This window comes from Strix aluco, chromosome 3 (assembly GCF_031877795.1).
Source record: "Strix aluco isolate bStrAlu1 chromosome 3, bStrAlu1.hap1, whole genome shotgun sequence".
Taxonomy (NCBI): Eukaryota; Metazoa; Chordata; class Aves; order Strigiformes; family Strigidae; genus Strix; species Strix aluco.
Window position 1 is genome coordinate 34,767,861 of NC_133933.1, and position 13,033 is coordinate 34,780,893.

Genomic DNA, 13,033 nt, shown 5'->3' on the forward strand with positions numbered 1-13,033 from the left:
GAAAAGATAAATCCCCAGCCTGTGCTGGCCATCCCCAGAGAGCATCTTCTCTTCCCTGCTACCAAATGATTGCGTTGAGAAGCAAAGGGTGATAAACCAAGTGCTCCCAGTGGCTCTGGGGCTGAGTCCGTTTGTTCCCTTCTTTGCAGGATGGGTAATGGGCTGCTGCCAGGGAGGGGTGTTGAGGAGCAGGAGGAGGGTGCAGCAGCAGCAGCCAGCATCATTTTTTGTCACCACTCATCTGTTTGAAACAGTGGCTCCATGGGCTCTGCATTACAAATGCCTACACCTCTGTCCATCCTTAGGCACTAGCAGGTGCAGTTGCAGGAGGTATATAGATCGAGCTCATGCTTTAATCATAACTCATTAATACCTCAAAGTAAAAACTGCTTTAGTTTGGCTCAGTCCCTTCCCTATCCAAAAAAGTACTAAACGCAAACCACTTCTAATAATATTTTACAAAGCAATACTCCATTCCCACTTCTAGACTTTTTCCAACATGAGTATTTCAACAAGAAACATGAAGGGAAATTACGAATGTGCTGTGAAATACTCTTCTCAAGTGCTAGCAGTGTGTGTACTAGAGAACAAAAACTGTATGCTGAAATTGCAACATTAAACCAACAAGGAAGAGCAATTTCTCCAAGAAACTCATTTAAGAGTCTCACTGTTCTTGCAAATAAGGCTGATGCAATTACAGCTGGAGCCTCTGGCCAGCTGTATCAGTGGTGGGCCCAGCCTGGAGCTCTCTTGTGCCACCAAGGAGTGGCACAGAGAGCAGCATCACTGCAGCTCCTCTCACATCATCCTCGCTGCCTTGCGCTATAGAGCACCTTTCACCTAGATGGGACTTACCTGTGGCCTTGCATCTTCAGCAGTGTATGCTTTGAGTCGGTTATTCTTTATTCTGAGACAATAAGGGGGGTTTTTGTTCATTTGCTTGCTTTTCGCCCCTGAATTCAGAGCCTTACCACTACACATATTTGCAATGACTGATCACAAATGTGCAGGCTAACCGACAAAACTATAAAGATAAGCTCACTGCAGCGTGTCTGAGGTACGCAGACCAGATGCGATATCTGTAAATAGTTTTGTAATAAATAATCCCAGAAGTTTCACATAAAACATGTCAAGAAATTAATGGACCAGCTCCTACACAAAAATTTTTCAATACTGCTCATCTACAAATCATCTCCTGCAGGCTTCTTATTCATGAAGCTGAGACATGCTTAAAAGTGTAGAAGGGAAGGCAAGAGTGCTGAATGGGCACTTGGGTGACTGGCATTAGGAGGAGCTGCGTCTCCTCTCCCTCCCTCCCTACCTGTGGCTTTGCCTACTTACTGCCTCTCATCGCAGGAGGTGAGCAATGTGGAGCACACACAAGGAGAGCATCTCAGGGCCATCAGTTGTCTCTACAGCACAGCCAAAAAGCATCAGGAAAATGAATAACCAAAAAAAAACTTTAATAAATATTCTACCACATCAGCACAACAGTGGCACGTCTTCTCTAAAAATGATAAGTTGCACTGGGCTCATGAATCTGCATGGGTAAACATAAGGGATGTAAGTGGGGTCTGAGGCTCTCCTCCATGTGGGACAGGAGGAGTTTAGGTGGGTGACAAAACTGGTCAGAGTTTGGTGGCACGTAAGGAGTTCTGATGTCTGCAGATGAAAAGAGAGGTATCGGTGGGATGGATCTGTGTTCTTCCCAGGAATACTGAGGTTTATGAGATGAAAGAGAGATTCCCTTGACAGGGCTTCAAATAAGTGTTTTTAATACTTTTTCTATTAAAGGTAGTGTTAACAGACCTCTCCATACTGAGTGGAGGGGTCTATTTAGGCACACTTCATAGGAAAAGTATTTGAACTTCTGAGAAAACGTGAGGTGATGAAAATGTCTTTTGTTAGACATTTGTTAGGAATGCACAGATATACTTACCTTCTGTAAGATTTGCCTTATACTTTGTGCCTGTGAGGAATATAAAGGTTGTGTGTGGCCAAAAGAATGTGCACAAAGAAGATGTGCTTCAGTGTCTGGGTATGTAGGTGTTATGTACTGAAAACACATCTTGCAGAAACACACTAAAGGTGAATAGAGGGTCTGTTGCATTTGCCAAAAAGTTTAGAAAAATATCTTTATAGTGATAAGGACATCCTTTTCGTACACTGTGGAGACAGCTTTCTTCTAAAGGAAGGCCCCACCAGAAGGTTTGTGGAAAGGAAATTCTAACAGCAGAAAAATTTTTTGTTGCCTTGTAACTAGATGTGCTTGTGTTGAAAAAGACTGGCTAGGTTGCTGAAGACTTTAGGTGCTTTTTTTCTTCTTTTCTTAGTATGTGCTGATAATGAGAATGAACTAGAGGCAGACCAGCAGATGGACAACTTGTACCTGAAAGCTTTGGAGGGATTTATTGCCGTGGTGACACAGGATGGAGACATGATCTTTTTGTCAGAGAATGTCAACAAATACATGGGTCTTACCCAGGTAACTTGTTCCCTAACACTCTCCTGTCTTTGTAATCCAATTCCTAGAAACGAGTCCTATGACTAAATGCAGAAAAACACCTGTGTGTCACTGCAAAAAAAAAATGGAAATAAAATGTCTTATTTCTCAGGCAGGTACTCTGCACATCAGACAACAGTGGGGTTTTTTCCCTCTCCCTTTCTATCAAGATTGTAGTGTCTTTGGTGACTGCAAACTTGCCTTCCTAGATATTACTGTGGAGAGGAGAATGGGTGTTTATTCAACTTGTGCCTTAGACTGTGGTACAGAGGGGATAAAGCTGCTCTTTTGGGTCCCTCCTTTTCTGCCTTGTGGATTGGGGGATTTTCTCTTTCTGGGTTGAAAATAACCAGTGGATGGTGTTGTGGTTAATTGCACTGTGAAATCCAAATATAGAGAATTGTTCTGGGGAGAAAATGAAAAGTTAATGCATAGGATAAACAAAGAGGGGGTCATAGGATTTGTATCTGTGAGCATCCTGTTGATGCACTTAGTTCTAGTGACCAGTTTTATCTGAATAGGCGGTATTTAAAACCAGATAAATACTATTAGTTGCTTTTATTTGGCTAAATATATTCTTACTTCTGGACAGGTGGAATTAACTGGACACAGCGTTTTTGACTTCACTCATCCATGTGACCATGAAGAAATTCGAGAGAATCTGAGTCTGAAAAATGGTAATAACGAAGAGTCACTTTTGCTTTTTAAATAACCAAATGAAGTAATTGGCTGACAGTAGAGATCTCTTAGTTATGTAAAGGGAATTTTCATTCCTTAGATAATCATTAACTGTTATTCAATACTTTGCAGATTTGTTTTGCCAAATATTGCTAATATATAATAGCACTTAAGAACTGTTTGTTTAGTGTTTTCCTTTCATCAAGTTAAGGCAGGCATAATGTTTTCACTTGTGACACTTTGCAAAGATTTGTGTGCTGCAAGCTAAAACATAGGTTTAAATGCACAAAGTCCCATTTAAGTTCCTCTTAAAGTTTTAAGTCTGAGGTCTACAAACTGCTTTTCAATGGTCCGTGCATCTTTGATGGTCTCTGCAGGTAAATTACCTGAGAATTAGTCTGTTATTTCTATTGAATCCTTCATGCTTATAAATAGAAGAAATCAAGGAGCAAAACTGAGAAAACTCATTTGCTATTTTCCTTATACAGGTCCAGGCTTTGGAAAGAAAAGCAAAGAGATGTCAACTGAGCGTGACTTCTTCATGAGGATGAAATGCACCGTTACCAACAGAGGGAGAACTGTTAACCTCAAGTCTGCCACATGGAAGGTACCATATTTTAGCTGTAATGAGTGTTCCTGATGTAAAAAGACACTTCAGCATGTAGAGAAAGTACATTCTAAGTTTGTTTCTCATTCAAAAATCATTATTTCAGGTTTTGCACTGCACTGGACAAGTTAAAGTGTATAATACTTGCCCTCCTCACACTCTGTGTGGGTATAAAGAGCCTCTTCTCACCTGCCTTATAATAATGTGTGAGCCTATTCAGCATCCTTCGAACATCGACATCCCCCTGGACAGCAAGACCTTCCTCAGTCGCCATAGCATGGATATGAAATTTACCTACTGTGATGACAGGTAAACTCCACTGATTTTTCCTTTCTGTGGGTGTTTCTGTCTTGAACAAAACAAGCAGTCCTTCCAAATGTCCTCCTCTGTGGATCTGGTAAGCAAGAAGTACAAAAAGGTACAGCATGGACAAGAAGTACAAAATAGGCAAAATGGTACTCCTGCTGTATTTCTTCCTCCTGCTGAGTGAGAAATTCGAGTTCACTGGCAGAAAATGAGGCAACTTAGAGCCATAAGCATTAACTTCTTGGGTTTTAACAAACTGAAGGGTACATGGGATTTCTGTTCTCATTTTTTAGGGAATGTGTCGAATTACATGCCTTACGGACCTTAGTCAAGGGCTGTTTTACGATTGGTTTGGCCCAGGATGCTATTATCAGTTAGCTGGAAAGTACTTCATGCTCTAGATTAACTAAGCATTGCTAAGGCATCCAGAGCATCTGCAGTTCTGAAATGGGGTTGCAGCCTCTTGCTCAATGAAAAGCAAACAACCTTTGCTGGTTATCTATCTGGTCCTGTTAGTGGTGAAATGAACGGGAGGGGAAGATCTTGGGTCAAGCAAGAGGCTGTGTCCTCCACTCCCCACACTTCCCTCTTGTGTGGAAAAAATAGAGATCCCCTTAGTCTCCACCTGCCTGACTTCCCCTGGGATCTCCATGGTGCTTCATACCATCTACCTCTTCTCCCTGTCTACATATCTTGCCTGTGTGTAATTGAGCCAGAGATCCCTTCCCATGAAGTGTCTTCCTGTTCCCCGCTTCCTTAGAAAGTCCTGTCTATACTACTGTGGGTTTGGTGTTTGTTCTGGGGCTTTTTAAGTTTATGAGGTCATCTCTGAATTTAATATGAAGTTTTCTGTCTAATGAAACTGGTCTCCTGAAATTCAGAGATGCTGGCAACTGCTGAGGTCTGTAGGGTTATCAACTGGGATTATACATATGCTCACATTTTATGCAAAAACTCATAGGATTGAGATTGTGGTTATTTTTTTCATCCATCGAAGGTTTTTTAAAACTTGTGCTAAGCAAGATTATTATTTTAAACAATGTGATAAAGCAGCTGTATAAACTAGCAGTGTTAGCAGCTGTGGATGAAAGCAAGATTACAAGTGTGAAACTTGTGACTGACCTTCTCCTGACCTCTATGAGAATTTAGCAGCAAGTGTGCTGTAACTAGAAATGTCCTCTGATGTAACCGCAATAAAACAGACTGCTTCTTTTTTTTTTCTTGTTACCTCTTTCAGAATGAAAATATTGAGATATCAATAGAATTATTCTGCTGGGGGGGGGGGGGGGGGGAGGGGAAGCAACAATATGGTAGTGACTCCTTATTAAAAGCAATGTACCTCTGAATTACTGGGGCCAGTCAGCGGCAGGCTAGAGGAGAGTAACAGGATTTTGCTGTATTGCGGCATTCACATGTCTCTGCCAGACTTAATGCAGGGGATTAATTAGAGGGACTGATACTATCCCATTAAAGATACACATGCTTATTTTAAAAAGAATGACATACTATGCCCTGCCTTAAATACTGGGAGTTGATTTACAGGGAAAACTTTGCACATGGCAGTAAAATGCAACAGCTTCCTCTGGAGGATTTAACTTGTAGGGAATTTCAGAGATTTTTCTTTAAAACCAGGCAACAAACCAGCACATCTTTTACTAGATAGTTTTGGTTGGATGTTTCATTCACATTTTATTGAGATTATGATAAAGCTGTAAAAAGCCAGCCAGGCCAGAGAAGGAAGAGACCTCACAAACCTTTTGGGTTCTTCCCAGCAGATTCTCCTGGCTCTTGCTTCCCTCCCGGAGGGATGTTGATTTCTCTCCAGCAGGCGACACATCACTAGATGCATAAAAATGCAAAACACTCAGCTGTTCTTATCAAATTCAGTGCTGCTAGACAAATTGCATTGAAGGAGCAGCTTATGCCAGGAATGTAAATCCAGGCTGAGGAGCAGAGAGAAAAAGCAGCATGTGCCAGTCAGATGCCTAAACCCTTTTCAACCTACACTGGCCTTTCTGCAGTGATGCTGCAGGGCTGACAGAGCTCATTTCTCCATAAGAGTCTGTTTCTTCCCAGGTCAGGGTTGATATCCTTGAGGACAGTGTGCCTCCTCTAGCAGGCTTCTGCAGCAATCTGAGTATCCCCTTTGCATTTCATCTGATGTGGACAGGTCTGCTTCCAGGGAGCATTAAGTTTTTATCTTTGAAGCATTCGGTTAAAGAAAGTCTAGGATTTCTGAGGAAGTACCTTAATGAATGGCAGCCATACTGGCCTTACTAATGGGAGCATCCACCTGGAGTGTGAAGCTTAAGTGGGTACAAAAGAGAGCTGCCTTTGTACATGAAGCTGAAATTTATCTTTGTGGAAAACGAGGATCACGTCTGTCATCTCCTTAGGAAATCACATAGTCTCTGAGTTTGCAATATGCAAAATAAAAGCTGGCTACCTTTCAACACTTTATAACAAAAATTAGTTGGCTGACATGAAAGTGCCTTGATTCTTTTGGCTTTTCCTCAGGAGGGTACAGGACAGATGCAGTATGAAGCAGGCAAGACTGGCCATCCCTCATTTAAAATGTGGGAGACGCTAGCCTGTATATTTTGCCTTCCAAAAATAATTTATATACGTGGGCCTATGACTTGCCAGTGGTTACATGGGATATGTTTGTATTCTTAAAACAGCTTTTGCAAGGTGATGAGCCTGTTAAGAAAGGTTTGTGAGATATAAATAACAAAAATAGGTTGTTTTGTTAAATACCTGCTTCAGCCATTCCTGGAGAGTGATTTAAAAACGTTCCCTTGTTCCATTTATCTTGGCTAAGTGGTTTACAGGAAGGATTATTTTAGCTGTAATACAGAAATGCTGATCAGTGGTATAATTCAGTAATCCAAGTGAGGATTTAAATGTTCAGCTGCACAATGCTTCTGTGTCAGGGAAGATTGCCAGTAAGGGTGTTTTAGTCAGAAAAAAAGGCAAGTCTTGTACGAAGGCAATTTTGTTACCTTGGTGGCATAGCTGATGCTCAGCGTACCTTCTTATGTGGGGCCACGGGGGTGATGGGTAGATAGAAATAGTGGTAGTATGTTTCTGTGGTGGAAAAATCCACAAAACAGAAGTGAAAATTGTATCTGAATTTGATAGAAAACCCCAAAACTACTTCAGGTCCCCCAGCACATGCAGTCTCAGCCTTTACGGTTTGTGCATAACAAAAGAAAACCATACGCTGTGTTTTGGAGGGGACCAAGGTTTTGAAAGCAGGGAGGGTAACACGTGGCATTGCAAGTGGTGTTGGCTTTTCACCTTCAGCCCTGCGACCTCTCTGAGGTGCTGGGGAAGGGAGAGGGAAGCACTTTCTGCTCGTAATTGCTGTGGGTAGCATGCCTGTGGGGAGAGAAGGATAAGGAAACAGATCTGTTCTGCATGGGGCAAGATGTGCAGGCAGCAACTCCAGAGACTGTGTCACAAACAAGTTCCCTGGCACCAGCACGCTGAAACATGTATGTTCTCCATTATTTTCAGGGCATAGCTTGCTTTGGGGAATTGTATGTTCCTGGTAATAAGAGACGCGATTTGTTATACTCTTTTTTGCTTCTTCTTGATTGGAACATTTTAATGGAAGAGTTGAAGAAGAAAAATGAGTGATGGAGGTTGTATGTGATTCAGAATAGGGTGGTGCAGGAAGGTGCAGTGCCAATAGTGTTGGTCCCAGTTAGATTTCTCCTAATACGAGTGTACATGTGGGATCCAGGCTGTGCCTGACTGAGAGGAAACTGAGTTGTACTGTGTTTCCAGTTATGTCCCTGTAAAACAGAAATAAGTGGGCACAGGACCTTATACGAGGATTTAAGTCAGTTTGCCATTTGACCTATATTTGGGGAATATTTTAAAATTAGGTGAGAATGCAAATAAGCATTTGAAAGGACCTCCTGTTCCTCCGTCCTTGCTCAGGGGCAAAATGCAGTATGGAGACAACAGTGAAGTGATGATATCTGAAGCCAAAGATCCGCATTTGGCAAAACTGGCTTTTGGTATATGTCATATTTAAGAAACAAACACAACCAACTTCTTTTGTTAATAACGAAACTTTGATTTATATAGACCAAATGAGTAGGAGAGGCAAGAGTCCTGGTGAAGTTTTTAATGTACTCATCTATTTTTTTTGCCTAGCAGGGCAGATACAACTGACCATGCCAGCCATCCCTCTGAGAAGTGGACAGGGGTCCCAGGATTTTGCATTTTATGCAAAAATGCCACCATGAATATTTTCAAGAGAAAATGTGGGTACTTGGCAGGACTGTCACGCTGCTCTTGCCACATGCTCTAGCAGGCTGGCAGGGTGCTTTACCCCAGGCGTAGTGGCTGTGTTGGGTGCTTTTTTTTTTTTCCCCTCTTTTTTTTAACTCATTCTGCTTTAAGTATAACTTTGTTTGTTTGTTCCCGTCAAGACCAATTTAACTTCAATAACTTGGTAACAGTTTGAATACAGAAAGACTTTGTTAAGAGATCCACGCCCTCACACACACAGTCCACACACTGCCTGACGAATATATACCCAGCTATTTTTTTATGAGCAGTAAACATTACAGCAGTCTTTCACAAAGAGCCTGAATTCTCAGTACTGATGGTTCTTACGATACTATTTTAACTCAAGAAATGGTATACAATAAAAAGCTTTGTGCTGCTATAAAGAGACAGAAAAGCACAATTTTAAGAAAAACCAAAACACTTGAAATAGCTCATCTCGTAGGAGAGGTAGCCTTTGAAGCAGTGAGCTTTGCTTGCTTTGCCATGTCTCAGAGAGATAAAGTGCAGCAAAGTTGTACAAATCTAGAAATAGTATTCATATTGCTTGTTTCTTCATTGTGTACCTAAGCACAAAACTCTGCCTTTACTCCACATCCCAAGAAATGGGTAGATTAAGAGAAACTGAAGTAGTTTATATGCTTAAAAAGCATATAAGGAGTGGTAGTTGGGACAGATCAGCTGCTGCGGGGGGCTACTGCCCACCTCTTTACTGTGTTTTCTGAGATTTTGACCTCAGTACATCATGGTGACAAGTTTAGCTCAGAAACTTAAGATTCCCTCAGAAAGGAGTGGTTAACGGGAGAATAACCAGCCTCTCAGCCCACCTGTCTTTCTTCTTCAACAAAAAATATTATTATCCTTCTAATTAGCATCCATTTTGCTTTTGCAAATGCAAAGGAAACAAAAAGCCTACCATGGCAGCGATGCCATCCAAAACCACCATACAGTTTGTTTTCCAATTTTGTCATTCCACAGCTTGCACAAAGAGCAATTTTCTGTCTGGTGTCTAAGCAAAAGTAGAAGTCTTGTGTTCTGGACGCAGTTTTGTAAATGACCCTTTGGTCCCACAGGACATATATATTTCTGTTACTCTCTTAGTTACATACTCCTCCTCCTCATACCTCCACAGGATGCTTTTTCCTTTGCACTTAGTCCTCTGTGTATTCACTTAGCATTTCGTATTACTAAGAGGCTCCTGTGGAAAGCACGTGGAGTTTGGAGGGTGCACCTCACTGGTGAGCCTCAAAGCAGTGCTCAGGTGAGGTCAGTGCAGAGACCTTTGCTGAAGCACTCTCTGCCTTCTGGCCAGGTGCTGTTCAGGCTCTCAGCTGCGGCCAGTCATCTTCCATGAAGGTCTTGGGAGAAGTCACAGGACAGGTGTGATGGAGATGGGGATAGCTGCCCACCGTGGCCCTGGTGCGTAACATGGCACGGAATCGCTAATCTGACTTCCAACCCTGCACTGCCTGCAGGCCACAAGATTTTTTTTAAGCTTTTCAGAGTCAGCAGCACCTGAGGAGGAATAAAGGAGGGTGTGATCTGCCAGTTCATGCACCCAAAACAAATACTGCTAACAATTCTTGGAGAGGGGGTGTTTGTTATAAACTAGTGGTATTTTAAAATGTATCTCACAAACATTGTCAGCCAGTTTTAGCATTGTTTGGGATGGGAGAAAGAAACATTCTATAATGTTTTAAAAAACTCTTTTCACTCCCAGGAGTGTTTAAAGAGAAATGTAATGAGTCTGAATAGTGGTAACAGATTTACAGATCAGGTAAGAAGGGCACAGAATGGGCCGTTTAGCCATTTATTTTTTTTTTTAAAGTAACTATTTTTAAAAAATTACTCTTGATTGGTATTTCACTGTTACCAGGTGTGGGTGTAGAATTTGGCTGATGTTGTGGGGTTTGTGGGTAATTCTTTGATATCTTATTGCTATCTTTCTGTATACTTTTTAGTCGGTTGTAGTAAAAAGATATCAACCCACCACCTGCTAACTTTCATGAAAGATTACATTAGGTCTAATTAAATTTGACATTGTCACAGCAGGATCGCACCACAAGTTGTTGTGTGCCATGGAATGACAAGAAGAGTAATTTTATAGTGAGGGCACTTGTTATGAACAGTGAGGAGCAATTTGAGAGGGGAATTATAGGATTGGAATAGAGAATTTGGCATAGAGATTGCAATTCCTATATGATAAGAGTTACGGGTCCCTCAGCCTGCTGTGGTACATATTTTTTGCTTGCTATCTCTGTTCCACTGTTGACACCCATGAAGGCTGTAATGTGGTTTTGGATTTTCATTGGTGCTGCTGGGTACATGATGCTTCTTTTCTTTCCATTATCTTTATTTCCTTTTCCTTCTCCCCGCTCAACCCCCACTTGGCTCTCAGCTCCCAATAACTGGATTAAGAGTAAATCCTCAACTTCCTGAATTTTAAAAGCCTTCCCCTTGTGATTAGCTCCAAACTAACCAGGATGGTTTTATGATACTATGCCATTATATAACCAAAGGCCATAGTTTCTGTTTTTAAAGACAGAATATTTACACTGGTCCTGGCAAAAGCCCCTGGCCACTTACACCAATGTGTCCCACTGTGTACACCACTGTGTAAAGTCAAGCAGCAACTGTATTTTGGGAAGTTTACTTTTATTAGGGCTCCTTCTGTATTTGTTGTTTTCTCCTGATGGTTCAGCTCTGACAGCCAACTCATTATGAGAACTTCTGCTTTTATTAAAAAAGAAAAAGCAATTGTGGTTTCAGAGAAAAGTTACAGATTTGGCTGGGGTGCAATTTAAAAGCTCAGAAGCTTGTCAGTGAAGTGTCAAAAAAGCAACTCTTTTTGAAACCTGATTCAAAAATTTCCCCTTTGTCAGTCTAACTGTAAGCGTAAATAATATGGTAAACATAAACAGTCTTTACTCAACTAAACCATTATAAACCCAGGTTCATTCCATGGAAATCAGGACAGAGAGTAGTTTTCAGAGTGACAAAAACCGAGGTGTCCCAGGGGTATGAGCTATAGCTCTGTGGAGGCAAGGGAAAAGCTGACTCAATGCCTTGGCATTCAAACCATACACAAAATAGCTCCATCTTATGTGTCTTCTGTGCTGGAGGGGGATCCAGAAGATGAATGCCATGCTCTTGCTCTGTTTTACAGTATTTACATGTCTGTCTTGTAAAGACATGCTTGTGTCTGGAGGGCTGGGCCAAGGCTGTCCTTCCAGGGAGTACAGACCTGAGGATGTGTCTTGTAAGAGTAGCAACACCACTAATCAGATGTGGTGGTGGCAAATAAAGCCTTTCCAAGGGAGTTAGTTACGAGGCATAAAACCTGGGCGCTACCATTGACGGCAGTGATGTGCTGCAAGATGTGAGCACTCCTTGCAAACCTCCTGGCTTTTCTAGGTTTATGACAGCTTAGCAGTGGTTTGTAGTCATTTCTGCTGCTGCTTGCTCTCTGATACATTACAGGTTGTTACTGAAGTTTAAAAACTAGGAAAAGGCATTCAAGAGTGTTTGTTGACTTGGAAAACAGTAACGTTTCCTTGTTTGCCCAGAAGATACGGTATCTTTGCTTTTCAATTATTTTTTTACTAGGTGTGTTTCCCGTAAAGTTGTGTGTGATGGTATTTCCAATTGAATTTAGGAAAAAAGAACACTTTTCCTCCACCCCCTCATTAGAGAAAATCATCTGCATAGTTTGATGACCTATTTTCATTTATTCAGGAAATTGTGAGAAATCCTGCCTTGCCCAAATACTTAGAAAGGCTCTGAAAAAAGTCTAGTTTTTGAGATCATAGCTTTCTTTGTGTAAAATCCTAGTTAGTTTGTGGATTAGTCACCCAAGTAACCTAATCCCTATGCTAAAGTTCTCATATGATTGAGAAACACTAAGTAGAAGAGCTGATTTTTTTCTTTTAACTGCTTTTAATTTCTTACCTTGCATTTTTATTTTATTGAATGCAATACCCAAAGTAGTGGTTTAACCCTTTTATATATGTTTTTAAAATGTACACAAACATACTTTTAAACCTGATGGTGCCAACCACTAGCCTCTCACGTGACCTTCTATAAGAGATACTGTGCAATAGGCCTGGGAAAATTTGCAACACATGTAATGGCTAGGAATTTTTATTCCAATAGTAGTAAAGGACAGTTTATTCTGAACATGGAAATATTTCAGAACATGATCAGAAGTCCTCTACAGCTCCTAATGGATTTGAAATTTCAGAATTTCTCATCTTGTGGTTTTAATTCTGTTAGCCTGAGAACTAGAGCTGATAGCTGCTCTGCACATGTAAGCATAAGGCTAAGGTGACCTGAATTTTAAAAATTTGGGTTTTTTTCTTAACCAAGAATAACAGAATTGATTGGATACCATCCAGAGGAGCTGCTGGGCCGTTCGGCATACGAGTTCTACCATGCCTTGGACTCAGAGAGTATGACCAAGAGTCACCAGAACTGTAAGTCACATTCTTATTTTTCTTCATAGTTTGCACGTACAGCACAGCTTGCGGGTACCTAAATAAGTAGTTGAAAATGCAAATGCACCTTGCGTGCAGATATTCTCTGAGAACAGTATTTACCCTTTGCAAGAAAGCTTACAGGTTACCATAGCTGAAATCTGC

At 41.2% G+C, this 13,033-nt stretch overlaps 1 protein-coding gene across 3 annotated transcripts in view; it reads left to right on the top strand.

Annotated features, from left to right (window-relative positions):
* The window catches only part of EPAS1 (endothelial PAS domain protein 1), an 80,810-nt gene that overhangs the window by 52,994 nt on the left and 14,783 nt on the right, over nucleotides 1-13,033 (top strand). For all 3 annotated transcript variants that reach the window (XM_074818064.1, XM_074818066.1, XM_074818065.1), the window contains 5 exons: nucleotides 2,334-2,485; nucleotides 3,096-3,180; nucleotides 3,670-3,788; nucleotides 3,895-4,097; nucleotides 12,762-12,868. In XM_074818064.1, coding sequence (XP_074674165.1) covers nucleotides 2,334-2,485; nucleotides 3,096-3,180; nucleotides 3,670-3,788; nucleotides 3,895-4,097; nucleotides 12,762-12,868 — 666 coding nt within the window. The remainder of the gene's footprint in view (nucleotides 1-2,333; nucleotides 2,486-3,095; nucleotides 3,181-3,669; nucleotides 3,789-3,894; nucleotides 4,098-12,761; nucleotides 12,869-13,033) is intronic.